The sequence below is a fragment of the Tachypleus tridentatus genome, chromosome 7, assembly GCF_004210375.1.
Source record: "Tachypleus tridentatus isolate NWPU-2018 chromosome 7, ASM421037v1, whole genome shotgun sequence".
Lineage (NCBI taxonomy): Eukaryota > Metazoa > Arthropoda > Merostomata > Xiphosura > Limulidae > Tachypleus > Tachypleus tridentatus.
This window is the reverse complement of record NC_134831.1, coordinates 141,161,494-141,183,298: the sequence shown is the minus strand read 5'-3', so window position 1 is coordinate 141,183,298 and position 21,805 is coordinate 141,161,494. Positions and strand designations below refer to the sequence as shown.

Sequence of the window (21,805 nt, the reverse complement as noted above, 5' to 3'; positions counted from 1 at the left end):
TTATGTAGCAGAACTTGAACTAATTTTTTAAAGCAAAGAAAACATTGTATATCTCATGTTCTGAAGGAAATGTAATGGCTGATACTACAGAAAGAGCTAAAACAGGAACAAATGAGCTTTTGGTAATTACACTTTCGGCATGTAGGTCAACGATACAACGATAAAAAAGTTGGTTCCAATCCTGGGTAGCCCGGCATGGCCAGGTGGTTAAGGCATTGGTCTCATAATGCGAGGGTTGCGGGTTCGAATCCCCGTCACACCAAAAATGCTCGTCCTTTGAGCCGTGTCGCCATTATAATGTGACGGTTAATCCCACTATTCGTTGGTAAAAGAGTAGCTCAAGAGTCGGCGGTAGATGATGATGAGTAGCTGCCTTCCCTCTAGTCTTACACCCCTAAATTAGAGACAGCTAGTACAGATAGTCCTCGTGCATCTTTGCGCGAAATTCAAAAACAAACAAACGTAATGTCGGAAGTTTAGAGAGGTCTTGTGCACCTGTTGGTATCTAAAATCCAACATAACCAAATACCCACAAAGAAGAAGCTAAATTTAAAGAAATTATGTAATGCATTATGCGATGTATAATGATTATTTATTGAAAGAAAACAAAAAATACATAAAATATAAATTTACAAATATAAAAACACAAATACTTAGATACTTGCAGTTGTTAGTTTTAGGATAAAGCGACATTGAGCTATCAGCTAAGTCAAGCGTGGATTTTAGTGCTGTAAGTCCATAAACTTACCGTTGGCCCACCGGGGGTTCAAATGTTAGTATTTCCCATCTTTGATCATTGCTAGAGGTATTGTATATTGCTGAAAAAAAGTTATTGTATCACTCTTTTCTTCTTCACCTTCTTCTTGTTTAAAGTAATTTTTTTACGGGATTGTGCATTGTGGAAAGAGCAGAGCTAGTGTAAAACAGCTATGGAAGTATGTGGTATAAAGTGATTCATATTTCAGCCATCTAAACACATATATGCATCTTTATGAACAAACCAACCGTAACAAATGTATTACAGTATATGGTTAGTAAATAACTAGCAAATACCAAAATGTATTCTGAACAAAAAAATCTAGATTCAGAGGAAACACCACTAATGTAATTGACAAAAAGTGGACACGAAGTCTGTTTTTGTTTCAATATTTGGTTATACCTCTTTCTGCCATTGATAAATGCTTGACATCGCTGTGGCATAAAGTGCATGTGAAACTAAATGCATCACGGGTAAGGGTTTTTTTAATGTTCCAAGGTGTTTCTAGGTTTCTTCTCTTACGCTGTGTTGCCCACTACCTTGAGATAGTTTTCAATAGAGCTGAATTTGTTTGTTGTGAATTTTGTGCAAAGCTACAAAAGCCTCTCTGAGCTAGCTGCCCCTAATTTAGCAGTCTAAGACTAAAGAGAAGGCAGCTAGTCCTTACCACCTACCGCCAACTTTTATACTACGCTTTCATAAACGAATAGTGGGATTCACTGTCACATAACAATCTCTTCACAGCTGAAATGTCAAGCATACTTGGTGTGACGGAAATTCTTACCCGCAACCCCTCAGATTGTAACCATAACCATCTGGCCATGCCGGGCTAGTATTACCTTTAAAAAAGAGAAATAAAGTAATTAAAATAAGCTTATGGAGCAACTACCCCAAATATTGAAAATCCTTTTTGGCAATAATAGTGATTCCAGTTAACTGACATGCCAGGTGGTTAAGACACTTGACTCGTAATCTGAAGGTCGCGGATCCGAATACCCGTCATACCAAACATGTTCGCTCTTTCAGCCGTGTAGGCATTATAATGTGACGATCAATCCCACTATTCGTTGTTTAAAGAGTATCTAAGGAGTTGGCGGTGGGTGGTGATGACTAGTTGCCTTCCCTCTAGTGTTGCACTATCAAAATAGGGACAGTTAACGCTGATAGTCCGCGTGTAGCTTTGCGCGAAATTCAGAAACAAGCAAGCAAGCTAACTGACCTCTAAAAATATTTTGTCCATCACTGTCCCATTAATTCTACATTTTAGTTTTGATTTGTTTCTAAGTAAGCACAAATCTACACGATAAGCAATCCATGTCCTGCCAACTACGCGTATCGAAACCAAGTTTCTAGCGTTGTAAGTCTACTGTGCCGTTTAAGTTGTAATTTGCCTTTAATAATAATTCTAGGTGAATATCTTATTTTGGATTTAGTAGTTGGTGGTTAACTTATGTTTAAGTATTTGCAAATTTTCTCAAGTACCTTGACAACGTTTTGAATTATTGTTTTCTTGCAGTATTTGTATGAGTATTTCAGCGTTCTCAGAATTAATGCTTTCCAAAATCTGATTATATCCTCGTAAAACTACTGCCAGTAATAAGTTCAGAAATGAAAGTCAAAAACACTGAGGTACGTTAGACACAGTAAGTACTTTCAAACGAGCTGGCATCCACTTGTGACTTTTTTTCTTTCTAGACTCCTTTTTTTAACCGAAAAACAAATTATTTACTGATCTTGAACGTCAAGAGCTTAGCTAAAACAGTGATGATAATCTTGCAAATATAAAAGTAAATTTACCTTCAAAACATATTTACAAAAAACGCAGTCTAAAAAAGAGAGATGAAAAATGAAGTAAGGTTAACAGAAGCGCTACCTGTAGGCCACTGTCATCATTTATAAATTATTGTTGTTTGTTTTTTCTCCGAAGTGATTTCTAGTTCCAAAAAGGAAGAAGGAGAAGGAAAGAATTACATTAAACAATTCTGAATAGAAACATAAAAACATTACAAGAACCTATAATTTTAACCTTAAACAACAGTGCATAAAATTTCCTGAATTCTGTACAAAATAAGTTTTAATTTATTTATTTTTGCGAATGTTATGCGCATATTTAAAACGAACTGTTTCGGGTTTTTTTTTACATATTCTTCCAAGCGAACTGTGAGATCAACTAACATGAGCGTCATTAACCCTTGCAAAGTGTTCAGTTTTCCTGGTCAGTAACCTGCTGTAACTCAACCTATCAGACAATATTTCTAAAAAAATAATAATAAAAAGCTCTCTGACATAGGTGCTTTCTGAGTAATAATTATGTATCTGTAGAATCTATCTAAAAAGACTAAAACATTTAATTTTCCTAAGAAACACAACTATGAATCAACAGAAATTCGCAGTTTATTGTAAATACTTGTTTTATTACTAAAGTATATATGTTGTATTGTATCAAGGCCAGTTACAACTGGCACTGTATAATATGTTTGTATCAAATATTTCAAAGTTTGCCTAAAATGATCGTCTTTATTACATTTCGGATAGGTAAACTGTATTATTATTTTCTCGAGCAAAGAAGTATTAAGAAGGAGATAAAAACATAAGCGGTAAAATGTAATTTGAAAACTGTTTATTTAACTTAAACAGCCTCATTCTTTTTCATCTACTGCATTATGTATTTCTTGTTGTGTATAACATTTGAGATATTTTTTTAGTTAGTATAGATCCACATTTAATTAATTCTGGCAATAAAAGAAAGGTCTACTCGGCAGTAATTTTAAATAAATATATAATATATATATATATACGCATGCACGGCCTGGCATGGTCAGGAGGTAGCTAAGGCATTCGACTCGTAATCCAAGGGTCGCGCGTTCGAATACCCGTCACTTCAAACATGCTCGCCCTTTCAGCCGTGGAGGCGTTATAATGTGACGGTTAATCCCACTATTCGTTGGTAAAAGAGTAGTCCAAGAGTTGGCGGTGGGTGGTGATGACTAGCTGCCTTCTCTCTGGTCTTACACTGCTAAATTAGGGACGGCTAGCGCAGATAGCTCTCGTGTAGCTTTGTGCACATTTCAAACTAGTTTATCTGCAATACTATTTTCATGCACCTCTGATTCAAAATCCTTAGAAAAAGAGTAGAAAAATAAAACATTTACAGACAAAAATGATTTTAAGCATACAGGTTTTTGGTTATTTGATTTGCTTTTCTCAAAAACTTTTTTATACAATTAACCCCTCCTCGGTTAAAACATCTCTCAAATTTTAACTTAATGGAATTTGTGGTATTTTATATGACATTTGCATCCAAGTAAATAACGTGCTATGATAATGTTGACACAAACAATAATATATCACATTTATTGTTAAAACATTAGAAATTCTCAAAGATAAATGTGTTTTAAGTAATTCTAAATTACAAAGATGATACACATTAAATAAATAATAGAAAACATATGTATACTTTCAATTTTTCAAATGCAAATGTTTTATTGAAATAAAAATTAAAATTACTGTAGATAATAATTAAATATGCTCGCGTATACATTGAATACCTTGTTTATATTACTTAAGCCATCTCTAGCTAGAAGATAAAGAATTTGAATGAAGTTTTTTTAAGTATTTATAATGATTATTACAAAAACAGGGCCCAACATGGCCTAGCGCGTTAAGGCGTGCGCTTCGTAATCTGAGGGTCGCGGGTTCGCGCCCGAGTCGCGCCAAACATGCTCGCCCTCCCAGCAGCCGTGGGGGCGTTATAATATGACGGTCAATCCCACTTTTCATTGGTACAAGAGTAGCCCAACAGTTGGCGGTGGGTGGTGATGACTAGCTGCCTTCCCTCTAGTCTTACACTGCTAAATTAGGGATGACTAGCACAGATAGCCCTCGAGTAACTTTGTGCGAAATTCCAAAACAAACAAACAATTACAAAAACAAGGAGAGTACTCTCATTGAATCTGCTCAAACAATTCGATAAGACAGAAATTAGGATAATTGAGTTTAAAAGAGTTCTAATATATTTCATTCAGTTTTAAGTATTTAGTAATGTGAGTTTTTGATTTTGTTTCCTTTCAAAATATTAATATTTTTCTTCCCATTTTAAACGAACAAAATTTCCATAGAATTAGCAAGTAGAAATTATATGAAAGGCTCAGCTACTACTAAAAATGCTAATATTTTCATAGAGAATTTCTCATCATGAATCAAGATAAGTTAATTCATATTCGTTCAGATATTACAACAGACAACTGTAAATGTTGTCTGTTAAGTACTTGATGTATTTTGAGCATTCATAAATTCGAAAAAAAAAAAACAGAAAATAGAGATACTGAGTAAAAATAAAAAGTGCATATATGTGCATAAACTTCCAATTTTGGGAGCATTAGTAATTGTAAATTATATTAAAAAATTCGCCTAGCTATGCATAACAATTTGAAAACTATGTTTTGATATACAACGTTTGGTGCAGCAATCCATTTACATTTTGAATACCAAAATGTCTTCAACATTAAGGCGTCTACGATAATTTAAGCAATAGTTTCAACGCTTTATATGAACTACATACGTTTCTCATGTTTTCGATATAAGAGCGAAAAGTGTGTTGAAGGATAACCATCTCCGAAGTTTGGATGGTATTTTATAAATTGGAGTTTGCGCACACAATTATGGACACAATTCACAATTTTTAGCAAGTTTCGAACGTTAAAGATTTTATGGGTACCATGTTTATTAATTCTTCACAAGGCACTGAAACTTCTAAAGATACAATAACATTTTCTACCTATCATGCGTTTTAGTGATGAGTTAATTTTTTTTAGATCCAATACATTGCGAAACTATATAACTAATATATTTAAAATATATCTTTCACACAGTTCATGATTATTGGTTTATACATGTCACAATAAACAAATACCAATTCTGTAGCTATTTATCAATAGAAAAGAAAATCTTTATAAAAATAAGAAACGAAATTGGATCTAGCTTTAAAATAGTTTAAACAATATATTATAATTGACGATTTATGGCTTTCATAAACCTTAATGTGCAGTTGAAGTATGGTTTAAAAATCAATGATCTCAGTTCGGAAAGGATAAGGTTATAATTTTTTATTCATTTCAAATGAAACGAATTCTAATTTTGGAAATGAGTGGACTGTTAGAAAACAATGATGATCTAAGCTATTCCACTATTTAAAAAAAAAAAACAAGTTAACATTTAGCCGAAAATAAATAGCGAGTTCCAGTGAGGTTTTTTTTTTCCTAAATGTACAATTGAATCGTTTGGTAAAAAATTAGCTGATACTTTGACACTCGACATTAAAATTATCATAAAAAGCTAAATTTATTTAAAGATACAATTCAAAGACACTCAAGTGAGACATTAAATATTTTCAGCCATGTTAACTTAAATATAGATGCTGTCGATGAGGTTATTGATGTAATCCACCGTGATTTCATTCCAAATTATCACTGGAAAGTAAAAATCACTGAAACTTAGCTACAGCAGCTGTTTTAGGGTCGTAGCTAGCAATTTTCTGTATAGTTCTACCGAACAGTTGTCAATGGGATTACAATCTGTAGAGTTTGCTAGTCGTGGCAGTCTTGTAGCTTCCTGGTTGTGATGATCTTGCACAACATGTGCACTGTGGACAGTGGCACTGTAATCCTAGAACACAAAGTTACTTCTAAACCTTGCCCTAGCATATGGCAGAAACATTGTTTCCATGTGATGCCTCCAGGAGGCGCCATTGACGCTTCCCTGGAGGATATGAAAAGCAGTTTTTCCATCATGATGAATAGCTTCTCAAACAAGTACTAACACCACCTTTTGTGTGTTTTCTTTAGAAAGGACAGTCTTTCCTTATCTGTTTTCCAGGCAAACAACTATCACGAATCCTACAATCAGCTTTAACAAGTCAAAAACATGTCTTGTCAGAAAGGGTGACAATGCCTCAGTATCGTAACTGTATGTTGGCATGCTGTCTTGCCCAAGTAATACAGTGGCGGCGGTAAATTCTGGTTAATGTCGGTTTACAAATAGCCCTTCTTACAAAATAATCTTGTTTTATCAGACCCCTGTTCACTGTTTTTCTCAATATATCTTGGAATGAATGTGGTCATGCCTTTCTTGTCCTAAAGTGTTACAATACTTATTTCGACCTTATCGTGTTAACTGATGGTCATTTCGGCGGCTGCCAGTAGGCTTTCCTAGAATAAAGTTTCCTATAGTGATAGTCCGGTCAAATTTACGGATTATGGATACAGTACACTGGGTCATTTGTTTCGTACCATTTCTGGACAGTCAAACGACTTGACGCCCTATAACTTCTGGCATGTGACAAAACATGACTTTAAACCAAATACAAGGAATATTATATCAAAATCATGCTCTTTTATATAAAACAGGCGTGTATGTGTATTATGATAAATAAGCGCTCAAAACAGCTTATAAAGACCATAATAACCACTCTTACATTATGTTCTATCATACCCTACATTTTCTGTCACGACTTGGCTATTTACTAATTATATACTCCATGCATGTGGACAATAAAATCAGTATTTACTTAGTGTGCAACCATTTTCGCCAAGACTTTATCTCAGTGTGTAATTTTGCCCTACAAACAAGTATAATAAATAGTTCCAGTATGCAGAAAACGTTTCTTGTCCTTTACCGTATAAACTTGCACAGAAATCGATTTCATTTGATAAAAGCAGGAGTAACCAGGAGACAACAAGGGGAAAGTTTCTAGATTACCTAAAATATTTGAACAAGTGTGTGTGTGTTTTTTTATTGCAAAACACATCAGGCTATCTACTAAGTCCACCGAGGGGAATCGAATACCCATTTGAACAAGTAGATTTCAGGCATTAATTAATTATATTTATTCAAGTAGCAAACCACAGTAATAATGGTTAATGATACAGGTTTCACAGCTTTTTTGAAACTACAGACCGAAAATTCCAGTTTCTGAGTATTCTGTGAGGTTGAAAATAAGTGTTTAATATCGGTTGAAAGAAAGCTCCAAAAGACATATTAAATAAGCAGGAAGTAACAAATAACATTAACTAAATAAAATTACAAACAAAATATAAAAAGTAAGAGCAGAAAAATATTTCAAAATAGTTAGTTTTACAAATTCGCTTAAAAACCTAGAGTTTAATCTAACACATATGAGGATCAAAAATTGAATGGTCTGGTTTCAAAAGTGTATAGTTTGAGGAAAGAAGGATACTATGCATTTTTAAAAAAAAACCTGTGATTAGTGGTTCAAATGTACATTTATTTGCGTCATACTGTAAAGTTTTATATATAATTAGGCATTTCCCCATATCCTGTAGTTATAATGTTACACATCATCACTAGTACGAAGAACTTCAATATGTTTACGTATTAAATTACAAGCAAAAGTGCTCGTCCCATTGACGGGAAAAGTTTAAGTTAATCTATCAATTTAAATTATTTGATAGACTTTAAAAAGCGTAATTGTGTTGCACTCTTGGTTTCGCTCAGAGCCAAATCTCTGAGTTACTTATACAGTCCACCACGAAAAGTAATTGTTGAGTATTTCAGTCATGCTAAGAGTCGCTCAGCAATAACATCATACGATAAAACTGGGTTTTTATTCACGTTATGAATAAAATTTCACAGTTTAATATAGAATATCTTATATTTAATTTGACGTCAACATTATTCATGCCTGTTCTTCCGTCATTTCGAAAGCGAATGTTGAGAAGTGACTGCGTGCGCAGCTTTTTAAACGCAGCGCGCTAAACAGCTGCAGACAAAGGAACGCTCGGACAGACACCACGGTTCGCAGTATGTTTAATACCTCAATTACCAAAATATAACTATTTAACGTTTCATAACAGAATAACTGACTCACGAACACTATATATTTAACAGTTTTCAGTTCTTGTTTTTTTTTAAATATATTAACATGTATATTTCTAGTAAATTATACTGTTTGCAGTCACCGGATGAATACGGTTGTATATAACATAAGTTGTTCAACAGCATAGTCTTAAGCTGTTGTTGTGCTTAAATAACCAATATGGTCACCTAAATTTTATTTATTAATTGTGGCATGGTGTATACCATTGATTAACGTCCTGACGCCACAAGATATGGGCTCGCATTTTGGGGCCATGGCTACGCTATAACAAGGACAGGCAAATTCCATTAGGTGGGATAATAGTTAGATAAGAAGGCAGTGGTGGATCCTGTTGATTTGCTGTCTTGTCTACAGTCTATAAGTTTAAGACCCGGCATGGCCAGGTGGTTAAGGTTCTCGACTCGTTATTTGAGGGTCGCGGGTTCGAATCCCCGTCACATCAAACATGCTTGCCCTTTCAGCTGTGGGGGCGTTATAATGTTACGATCAATCCCACTATTCATTTGTAAAAGAGTAGCCCAAGAGTCGGCGGTGGATGATGATGACTAGCTACCTTCCCTGTAGTCTTACACCCCTAAATTAGGGACAACTAACGCAGATAGCCCTCGTGCAGCTCTGCGCGAAATTCAAAACAAACCAAACCAAACTATAAGGTCAAAATCTACGCACAGATTTCTGTAGCTTTGCGTAGTAATTGTAAATGAAAATACAAATTAATTATTCACTGTTTGCTAGTTGTTCGTGTTCCAAATGCTAGATTTTAATACAAATTTCTCAGAAAATAGCTCACGTTAAATAGTAGTACCGTAATAGCAACCAGCACGAGAAATATCACAAAAGATATTTTTTTAGAACCACTAAAATTTTTCATTGAACTTTGTCTATTCGTCGTTACAGGTATTACAAGGATGGCCAGGTTTTACTCACTGTTTCGCGTTATGTATATATATATAAATACTTGATACTTGTGTCCATAAAAACTTTACACATTTGTCAGTTTCAAGGCTAACTTCTGAATTCAAGGTTAAGAACAAGATTTACTGGTCGATTACCTGTCTGGAATTCTCAGCATTTACCTTCGCGGTAACCTTTCCATTTTTTTTCAAACTCGCCCAGGTCGTAAGTACGCTCAATTTGTAATCTAAGTTTCGCGTATCCGAATCCCCCATCACACAAAACATGCTCGCCCTTTCAGCCGTGGGCGCGTTATAATGTGACGGTCAATCCCACTATTCGTTGGTAAAAGAGTAGTTCAAGAGTTGGTGGTCGGTGGTGATGACTAGCTGTCTTCCCTCTTGTCTTACACCACAAAATTAAGGTCTTCTTATAAGAATAACAATAAATATGTATTATCACTGTAATAATTATTGTAAGATGTTATTCAAACTACAAGGGCAATTTTTCCTTAAATTGTGTCTTAACTCATCACACGAGTTAAAAAAACTAGTTTAGATTTTGATTTATAGTTTGTGATCATGCAGCGTCGAAGGACAGTAGTAACGTTGTATAACTTGTTTGTATTTACTTAGTTTAATTAAACATAAAATAATTGAAACATCATGTTTATGTATCAACAAAGAACCGTGTAGATTACTGACAGTTATGTAAATAGTGTACATAATTTAATATGTAGTGTTATGTAATTAATCTGGGAATATGACTTAACACCCCTTCACTTTATCATGAACCATGACAGTGTTCACGATAGAGTATATTTGTTTGGTTTGAATTTCGCGCAAAGCTACTCGAGGGCTATCTACGCTAGCCGTCTCTAATTTAGCAGTGTAAAACTAGAGGTAAGGCAGCTAGTCATCACCAACCACTGCCAACTCTTGGGCTACTCTTTTACCAACGAATAGTGGGATTGACCGTCACATTATGACGCACCCCGGGTAATAGGGCGAGCATGTTTAGTGCGGCTATGATTTGAACCCGCGATCCTCAGATGACAAGTCGAACGCCTTAACACACTTGGCCATGCCGGACCTTCACAATAGGGATAGCAAGGAACTGCACAAAACCCGAACAGAAAGTTCGGGATAAACATCACTTTAAACAGTAAATACTATAAAACCTTTACTATTGCCTGATAAGCCTATACACATGTAAAAGTACACAAAAATGTACCTATATTTGACACAAAAGGAAAATAAAATCCACTCAAAACGGCCTGTTTGTAATTCTTCTTCTGAATATTCTTATTCCATTCTCAGACTACAACAAAAATGAATTGTTATATTGCACCCAAACCTTTTGTAGAACACTAAATAAGGTCCTGCGAAGATCGTAGGAGCATTGAAAGTCAATTTATTTTGTCTATATCTACATAGGGTGAAAACATTGTAATTATAGTATGAACGATGTTATAATTACCCCTTGAAGTTAGTATTTCTTTAGAAAAGTTAAGTAGAAGTGAAACTGGAATTATCAGCCATTACTATATCATAAATAAACCTTAGAGAACTGAAATATGTAGATATACTCAATACTTTGTACACTATACCACAGGTGTTTTTATGGAACCATCTCTTATATTTCTACGAAGTGAATGAGAAAAAATCAATACACATGATATTAAATTTAAATACTCACATTCGTACAATAATCTAAAAGTCGCGGGTTCGTATCCTCATCGTGATGGTCAATCCCACAATTCATCAGTGAAAAAGTAGCCCAAGAGATGGCGTTGGGTGGTGATGACTATCTGACTTCCTTCTAGTCTTAAACTGCTAAATCAGGGACGGCTAGCCCAGATTACCCTTGTGTAGTTTTGCGCGAAATTCAAAAAACAAATAAACAATAATTAATTTAAAAGGTTTATTTAAAGCGATATGTTATTTGAAAATGCTGCAAGTAGGAAGTACTATTGCCACTAGATTTATTATTATACAAATTATTTATTTTTTACTAATGTAGTTCTCCATAAACTACAATAAAATAAATTCATTTAATGAAGATATTCAGCAAGCTCTCACTGTCCCATAATGCTTTTATCTAACTGTCGTCTGCGTTTGTTATCTAGTCTCCTGTGAATATAATATTGGCTTTGTATGATATTATCGTGAAACACATGCATAATATAAATCAACCGTGTTAAAATGTTTTAGAAAATAAACTATCGTCGCTTCCTCTCTCTTAATTAATAAAAAGTTGATGAATTGACAGAAGACACGTTCCACATTATTAATTACACTTTTTAAACATATTCTTGGAGAACATGTCTTAACTTTGCAAATCGATGTTAAAATATAGTCGATTACAAATTTCTACACAGACAATGTGATTTAAACTACTTTTAACAATGATTCTACCAGACACCAACAAAAATAAATTTCATAATAACCAGTCTTGAATATAACATTACAAAAGTTGTGAACTGTTTTTTTATTTGTCTTTTACTTCTCCTGAATGTGTGTGTATGTCTTTTTTATTATAGCAAAGCCACATTGGGCTATCTGCTGAGTCCACCGAGGGGAATCGAACCCCTGATTTTAACGTTGTAAACGTCTCCTGAGAAAGCAATGTAGAAGTTTTTATTTGTATTTTATGCATTTTAGAGATGACGTTGTAACCTTCTCATGAGAAAACAATGTAAAATAAATAAAGTTTTTAATTGTATTTTATGCATTTTAGAGACATCTATACTGTAAGTTTGGTTTCATTATAAAAAAGTAAAATTAAGAATTTGACTTTAGACATAGGCGTTTTCAACTTTTAAGCTTTTCCAAACTTGTCTTTCTTCATACAGTACGAAACAAAAATATATTTTTCGAACGAACGATATACAGTGGTAGAGTTCATTAGCTAAAATCACAAGCTGAAAAGTAAGTAAAAGAATGTATCTTATTCTAATCTTGTCGGCAATTCTTAGAAACTTAAGATTTCGCTATGAGAACTAATATGTACGTATTATGTTAATTAAGGGATGTAAAAAGAAGCTGCTTAAATTCCTTAAAATTACTAAACCAGTTTTTATTCCAATTTCGGGTTGAATAATTTGAACTCTAAGTTTCCGACTGATGCAAACTATTGAAAAGAACTGATATTACAACGAGACGTTCAACTTGTCATGACTCTTGAATATATCGAACGATTAATGCCATATACTGCAACAGGTTTGCAAGATAATTTTCACATTTATATCTGTTTAAGAGACACACTCATATATATATATGTATATATATATATATACATGTTTGAAATAGCTTACATTGTAGTGGTAACAGATATTATGTTGTCAACGCCTTTTTTAAGCTAGTGTTGTTGTTGTTTTGAATTAAGCACGATACTACAAAATGGGCTCTCTGTGCTCTGCCCATTCCGAAACCCGGATTTTAGCGTTGTAAGTCTGCAGACATACCGCTGAGCCACTGGAGGGCGCTAAACTAGCAAAGCATGAGTATAATAAAATATATTTCTCATAAAACATTAGTATTAGTATCATTAATATCAGGCCTATTATTTAACACTATATTCTTATTTCAGTCTTTTGAGGTTTATCAAAAAAGTGTACTTCAACCACATTATGTCTGAGTATCCATTGCCGATGATGCGTTTTTCTCAATACAGAACTCATCAGTTTGTCTAGAGCAATATATATTAATTAAAAACACCTTAGATGTCAAAAACGCTGCGTCCAAAAAGGACTCAACGTGGGATTTAAAGAAACAAAATCAAAATTGGCGGCCAAACTTGTAGCTACACGTAAAGAATTTTAGTCCCCTGCTGGTACAGCGGTAAATCTTCAGATTTACAACGCTAAAATCAGAGGTTCGATTACCCTCGGTGGGCTCAGCAGATAGCCCGATGTGGCTTTGCTATAAGAAAAACACACACACTCATTCCTTTAAGTCGCACGCTCAATCCCTTTTTATTCCGCACATTTTTTTCACACCTAAGGTGTTTTTGATGAGATACCATGTCTCTCTATCAATACACACCATTACACCGCAGCAAGCGAAAAAGTGACACTTGATAGTAACCAATATTAGCTTTAGGATTTCAACCATATTATTGGGAACAGATCTTTACAATCCTAATCAGATTTTTTAAAATATATTATGGTAGTTTTCCTCGTTAAAACAGTGTTAATAACTTCCTTTATTGTAATGCCATGGATTCACATTAATAGTTTCTTGTCATCATCCCGTGCAATCGGTACAGTCAAGCATCATTATTTATGCTGATTGCTTAAACTAATAACGCGTGACACTAAACGCGCATTAATTAAAATAATTTCATAAAACTTAGTAAATTTATACTGAAAAGTTGACAATGAATAATGAATAATAACCGTCCACACATATGATTATTTTGAAAACTTGAGCTAGAAACTGCTAATATAGTTTGGTTGACCTAACTAGTATTTATGTATCTGTACGTCCTTTCACCTTATAGTTTTAGTGCTATAAATCAATTGTCTTTAAAACAAATGACAAAACACTAAAAACGATCCACTTGTACTCTTGGGTGAAGCTAGTTCAAAAATATTAGACTGATATCCCACGTAATTGTTTCTTTTGCATAGACGTGTACAAAAATTTTCATTAAATTTGAGCAGTTTTTGTTGAATAATTTTGCAAGTGTGGTTTATATTTACACCAAATGGCTTGGTTTGTTTTGAATTTCGCGCAAAGCTACTTAAGGACTATCTGCGCTAGTCGTCCCTAATTTAACAGTGTAATACTAGAGGGAAGGCAGCTAGTCATCACCACCAACTCTTAGGATTCTCTTTTATCAACGAATAGTGGAATTGATAGTCATATTATAACACCCTCACGACTGAAAAGGCGGGCATGTGTGGTGTGAAGGGGATTCGAACCCGGGACCCTCAGATTACGAGTCGAGCGCCCTAACCACGTGGTCATGCCGGGCCGATAAAGTTCGCTCATCATTGTAGCGTTCTCATAAATAAGTGTTTCTAAACCTCATTTGTTCGAATTTATCTCGTACATTGGGAGATAGTATCATAATAGTGCAACTTAACTGCTGCGAACACCAGTATATTTCTGATGAAAGTAGCGAAAGTTGTTGATATAACATATTTTTTTAATATTTTCATTGTTGACTGAAAACTGAAAGTTTTAACTTGTGTATAACGAGTAATCTAGTAATTTGAACAAAATTGCTGAGAGCTGTGAAATTTAATAAATAATTGTAGAGGTTCAAGATGTCACAAAAACGTAATTTGGGGTTGATTCACAATTACTCCAACCTTACATGGAACTTCCTGCAAGTCTCAAACAATTATATAGACAGTTTCGTGGCGTCACAATTGACTGAAACATTGCAAACATTCGCTCGCAAATGTTGGCCTCTTTGATATGAATTGTGTTTCGTAGTTAGTGTACGGAGAAAAATATACAGAAATTATTTGAATGACTTACTCTAATTTAATACTTTATTGATTAATTCTGAATGAATTAACAATTGATATAATTGCTAAATTTACAACGTAAGTGTTTTCGATGTTTCTAGCAAAGGCAAAATCAATAGAATATTAATAATAATACTTTATTAGATTTCATTCAAAAACAACAGGTAAAATTAAACATAACAATTACAATTGTATGAACAATATCACTTAAGATAAATAAACATCGAATGTTGGACGACGTTTGAAATCGATTCCACTAAACAGTCAAAATAACACAAAGAAAAATATAAGTTTATACATACAAGCTGAATTCCCACTTCGAGCACTGCGTGTGTATATATATATAGAGAGAAGTATGTTTTGTTTTCTAACTTCATTTCTATTCTAGGTATAGGGATAATATAAGATTACTGGTTACTACCATTCAACCAAGACATAAAGACACGACGGAACGCACAAAATACTAGGAGGGGAGGTAAAATAAAAATATTTGTCAGACAGTCAACAAAAACGCTCTAAAATATTACTCGACAATTTCATATAATAACAACAAGTAATGTATAATACATACAAAACATAAATACAGTTTACATTGTTTTCCGTGCACTACAAAATCATAAATCAAACAAATAACCAGAATGTTTCAAATACTAACCGGTATGCCAATACACACACAAAAAATAATAATAACGAAATGGTTAGAATTTGCCATAGAACTGTAATTTCCTTTCATATTAGCTGCAGAACTCAGCTGATTGCATACAAAAATAAACAAATAAAAATCAATTGTCAGTAAGATATTAATGTGGCCAAATGATCTTCGGGTCTATAACTTGTTTATTGGGATGGTTGTATCCTTCCAGCTGTCTCTGTTCTGACCAATCTCGCATCTACATGATACGTAAAATATTGATAAATAAAATTATATTTTAATCGGTATTTTTATCTAAGTAGATAGTTTGCAAAGATCAGAAGTTAATATGATCCATCCAACCCTATGCATTCTGTTGAAATAAGCACTTTGTGAATCAGTGTGTGAAATATAAATTTATATTTTTATCAATGTTTTTCAACATACCTTTTATTTCTTCTACAGGTGGGCTATTTTTGAAAAAAACAAACAAAAAACACGTTTGCTGTTTACTGGTAACGGTAGAAGGAAGGTAGGTTGGGATAAGAGAAAGAACTAGGTGTAAAATACGGTACGTAATGGCCATCATGACTCGAGTAATAGCCATTTTGAAAAGGCAAACTTTCTTTGTTCTCTATAGTCTTGTGCGCTTTGTAATGTTGATCATTTTCACCGGAATACCAACGATAGGGATAAATTTCTGTATTGGGACGTCTGTAGGAGTAGGGACTGTATGGAGGATAAAAAGGACCATAATCTAGATAAGATGGAATATTTTGGTTAGGATAGCTCTGTGGTATGGAATGCAAAGTGTGATAACCGTAAGGGTTAACTATTGAGAAATCATAGGTGACATAAGGGTTGTTGTAAGATTCTTTTGCTGGAGGTCGTTTGTCTTCTACAAGATCTTTCTTCATCAAAATATTGTTGAATAATGCCTCCTTTTTCTTCAATTCTTTTCTTGCGTCCACTTGTTTTAGTGGTTTTACGTCAGACTTGTATCTTAATTTGTCGTCTGTTGGCAGCAGGTATCGATAAATAATATTCTCACTGTAAACAGGTTCATCTCTCGACACCTTAGTTTCAACCAAGTACAACATGCCGAGTAGAAAAGCAAAAATCTGCAGGAGAAAAACTAAAAATTATAAATATTTAAAACTAAAGCATTTACTTAACTTTCTAAAAATATACTACAGGTGCGAGAGATGTGTTTAATGTGTAAATAATGGTTACTAAGACAATTCTATTCGCTGCTTCATTTTTAATAACTAAATACATATTAAAAGTTCCTTTCCTCCTGTGGCACAGTGGTATGTCTGCGGATTTACACCGTTAAAAACCGAGTTTCGATACCCGTGGTAACTTCGTGCTTAATCCTCAACAAACTTGTTTCTATATTTAACTGTAATAATAATAATTACATTTTAACTGAAATTTTTAGGTAGTGAGATTAACACTTCCAACCTAAAACTCGGTATAGCAGTAATATAGAGAAAAAATTAACTTGTGAAGAAAACGTGTATAAAGATATTTTTATTATAATTCTGTTTGTCACGCATTTCACAGCATTCAGATTTATTAGCAACGACGGCGAGGTAAAAGTTCTGCTTTAATAACAAACTAACTTTAAAACATCCTTAAACTAGTTTTTGATTATATTGATATAAATTAGCTATCAAATAGGCCCGGCATGGCCAGGTGGTTAAGGCACTAGACTCATAATCCGCAGGTTCGAATCCCTGTCACACGAAACATGCTCCCCCTTTCAGAGCTATCTGCCCTAGCCGTCCCTAATTTAGCAGTGTAAGACTAGATAGAAGGCAGCTAGTCATTACCACTCACCACCAATTCTTGGGCTACTCTTTCACCAACGTATAGTAGGATTGACCGTCATATTATAACGTCTCCACGGCTAAGAGGGCAAGCATGTTTGGTATGACGGGGATTCAAACCCACGACCTCGAATTACGAGTCGAGTGGCTTAACCACCTGGCCATGCCGAGCAGAGGGCCAAAGGCCGCCTAGAGAGGTCACCTGTTTTAAGAATTCGCACTAGTGTTTTGTCTTTCATTCAGTCAATAGACACTAAAATGACATCATATAGGGGGCGCTTAATGTTGCAATTTGTACTGTCACGGCATCACTAAAACGTGCGAATGCCATGAATCACGAGAAGAGTTATGCACTCTATAGGTTATGACACAGCATGACATACGAACTTCAGAAGCAAGAAATGAAAGTTTTCGTTACTCTTAATTTCGGTTTTCTTTATTCTTGAAACAAAACACTTTCGGGGATTCTGCAGAAGTGCGTCTCATATATGTCTATTTATTTACATAGTTTCAATCTGCTTCTAAAAGAGCCAAGTCTTAACAATCAGTATAAACATAATAATCAATACACATTATTTTAATTAATAATTTTAATTTCGTTCCATTTACTTTATTCGTTTCAATATTACAAACACAATTACGAAATAATTTACTATTACAATTCAACTTACTTCTCTTAAACGACTCTATGTATCATTACAGCAAAACTTTGACGGCTCCAACAGACGCATTTTTTAAGTTTTAGCCAAAATACTTTTACAGAAATCTTGGGATGTAATATTAATTATCATAACTACGAGTTGTTGAATTTTGATACGAGTTATATTATTTATTTTAAAATTTATCATCATATTTTATTTTCAAAATTATTGCTCGAAAATGTCCCCTAACTATCAATTAATTTGTTTACAGTCAAATTTCGAATTAAAATGACAATTCTCTTAAAGACACGCAGACACCATTTTGTCTAAAAATTTCGAAATGGAGCATAGGATATTTATTTTTGAATATTTCTTCTTTAGAATATTGTATAAACTTGAAGTTTCAAAAACGCATGAAGATATATATATATATATATATATATCCAACTATTATCTAGTGCAGCTAATGTTCTTACCTGAATTAAATTCATCTTCGTTACTGAAGTAACTGTTGATATGAAATACGCAATTTCTGCAAAGGACTTGTTTGTGTGACGAAAAATGCCATCCTCTTGTTTATATAGAACCTGTCTTCGTAGACGACCTAAGTTATGTAGGATATGTTATAGGGTCATATTCAAATAGGTATTTTTGTAGGCTACTTATCTTATTTTTATATTCAACAAGAATATATCGGTCATGTTCCCGATTGGTCCACACGAGAAGACTTCTCTCTAAACACCAGAGGAACTGGCTTATACTTTGATAAGTGAATTGCGCCACGAACCTGTCACCTCTAAAAGAGTTGAAGGCCAAGAAGAAGAGTGTGAACACGTGTTACTAATCTGTTTTCACTTCACCCTTTCGTCCAGAAGGTGGAAACTGACACACAAAATTGTTTCTTAGAAGAAGACATTTTTAAGTAAAATTTAAGAAGAAAAGCATAACAACAGTCTAAAATAACGAAAATTAATTTTGTAATTAAGTTGTTATATTAAGTAAATTATATTCGTGTACTGTATATATATACATATATATGTATGTATGTATGTGTACAAAAACGATTTACTGAGTACAGAATGATCTATACACATTATACTGTTACACTCTGATTAGCCGTAAAGACAATGTTGTTGATATTTATAGCGCAGAGCTACACAGTGAGCTAACCGCGCTTTATCTAATACCAGGAATCGAATCCTAGATTTTAGCGTTGGGAATTTGTCGCAGAGATGAAATATTTTGTGAGTTATGTTTCGAAGAAATAATCATTTCATAATCATATCAGGAAATATGGTATTATGGTCCGGTACACATGTGGATGTGTATATAACTAAATTTTCTAAATGGAAATTATTTCCTTTTGTCACTTACATCTTCAGAGCACGACAAACATCCAAGGTTACCAGTGGTTCACCGTTCAATGTGAAGATGAATGTTTTTGTTCTAAAATCCGTTGCTATGGTGGCGGTAAACTGGAGGGGACATGAGGTAGGGGTAAAACTGGTTTGATTTGTCTTGTTTAATGGCGGAGAACGCTTCAGTAGATTAGATACATCCGTATCTAAACTTCTCAGTTAACTAAGACGAATATAAAGACATATTGTTTAAATACCGATACACTTAATGACCTGAATAAAAAACAAAACATTGACAGCACCAAAGCTTTGAGAGGTTTGCATTATTATACTCTGAATATAAAAACACGGATAAATGTTTGTTTTTGAAGTTAAGCACAAAGCTACACAATGAACTATCTGTGCTCTGCTCACCATGGGTATTAAACCGCGATTTCTAGCGTTGTAAGTCTGCAGACATACCGCTATGCAAAGATAAACTCAAAACAGGAATAACAAATATAACTATATAGTTACTATCAAACCATATTTCTGTTTATATAAACATTGAAATAATGATTAGAAATATAAACAGCGTGCGCCGGTAGTAAAAGGTAAGTGAACAAATGTCATAGCAGCAAATATTCCAAGTATCTTTTTATTTTGTATGGTATTATTTCGGTAGTTAGAGAGTTGACACTTAAAATAATAAAGACGTTTTATTAACCTAAAAGAAGTTTGTTTTAAGCCCATCGACCCTCGACATTTCTTCAAATTTAAACCGCTTTCATATGATTTTCTCAGAAAACTTCTTTGAACGATTCATAATTAAAAATGCTTTTGTACACGTATTTTTAACTTACAATAACAATGTATTTTAGTCATAGGTGGCGCAGTTCAAGGTTGCTCCAAACCCATAACCTACTTTATTTATGACAAAATAGGTCACATTCACAGTGTTAGGTGTCTGAAGAGATCTTTGAGAAAACTACTTGGTAATCAGCCCAACGGAAAATCATGTCAAAATGTTCAACTTTAGGAAGCCAAGGTGAATTACTGGTTTCAAAAGATTCAGGACTCTGATAGTGTTTCTGTCTCATTATTTTCGTTCTATTATCTTCTGAATATATGCCCCTCCCTAATTTTGAACTACTGACCAGAGATGCTGTAAAGCTTAATGTCAGTCTTATAGAGCACTCACAACTTAAAATGTGAGAAGTGAGGAATGTATCCTGTTGTATCACACGAATCGAACCCAATTCACCAACTCTGAAGTCCAAAGCTCTAACACAGGGTCAAACCCACGCTCTAAAGGCAAACGTTATCTCATTTGCGAGTCAATTTCTACATGTGTACAAACTTATATAACAGTTTTCTTTTCCAGACTGTATATATTAGGGCAGGCTTTGGTCTAGTAGGTAATGTGCCAGGGTGCAAGTTGAAAGGGCCAATATCCGAATTGCGATATGTTACTGCACTTCCTCTGCTCTTTCAACTATGGGAGCGTTACAGTTTCGACAGTGAATCCCCCCAGTCACGCTGAGATATGTCTGCGGACTTATATCGTTATAAATCAGGTTTCAATACCCATGGTGAGCATAGCACATATAGCTCCTTCTGTAGCTTTTAGCTTAATAATAAAAAACAACTGTCCCTTTTGAACAGTACTTCTGACTGATTACTTTTTCTATGGTCGTCAGTTCTAAATTATAGGTAGTTTATCTCAAGCCTTAAAACATCTCTGACCTTGAAATTTGGCTTTTGGGAAGTATACGTCACTCGAGGCTAAAAATAACAATTCGACCTTATCTTTGTGGAGCGATTTCATTTTATAACTATTAATATCTGTTTGTATTCCCTTATGATACAAATACTAACGTTTGTAGAAATTTATGTGTTTTACGACTAAATTAGAATGTAAATCGTTAATTAATTATTTTTATTGTCAGTTTTCTTCTAAAACTTTCAAATGAGTATATATAAATACGTATCATTGTAATTTTATCATTTCTGTCCTGACATATAATGTTAGTGAGCGAAAGTGGTTACACATTTTATAATCCTGAGTTTTATAGTTGTAATTTATCCTTATATATATATACACATATACTAAAATTGTGTAATTTATGTTGGTTGAAATCCCTTAACAATTTCAGTTAAATACACGCATCATATGATGTTTCAGGTTTTCTCGCCACCGTTTGAAATCTCAGATGACAATGGAGATGGGCGAATTTTGGGTTCTGTGTGTCCGTACACTTATTGCTGACCAATCGAGGGAGGAGTAGCTAAATAAAGAAATGTTTTAAAAAATGCAATGTCAATATTTTTAAATAA

General features: G+C 34.0%; 1 protein-coding gene across 2 annotated transcripts; it reads right to left on the bottom strand.

Moving 5' to 3' along the window:
- Window positions 1–15,148: 15,148 nt before the first annotated feature.
- Window positions 15,149–18,860, bottom strand: LOC143256756 (uncharacterized). 2 transcript variants are annotated; one of them, XR_013031467.1, is made up of 3 exons: window positions 18,608–18,860; window positions 16,106–16,779; window positions 15,149–15,917 (listed from the first exon to the last, which is right to left on the bottom strand). XR_013031467.1 is itself a non-coding variant. In XM_076514407.1 (2 exons), exons 1-2 carry the CDS (start codon window positions 18,620–18,622, stop codon window positions 16,168–16,170), a joined length of 627 nt encoding a protein of 208 aa, XP_076370522.1. In that variant the 5' UTR covers window positions 18,623–18,860; the 3' UTR covers window positions 15,149–16,167. The 2 variants fall into 2 exon arrangements, 1 of the variants encoding a protein (XP_076370522.1); XM_076514407.1 differs by having other exon boundaries at window positions 15,149–16,779.
- Window positions 18,861–21,805: the final 2,945 nt, after the last annotated feature.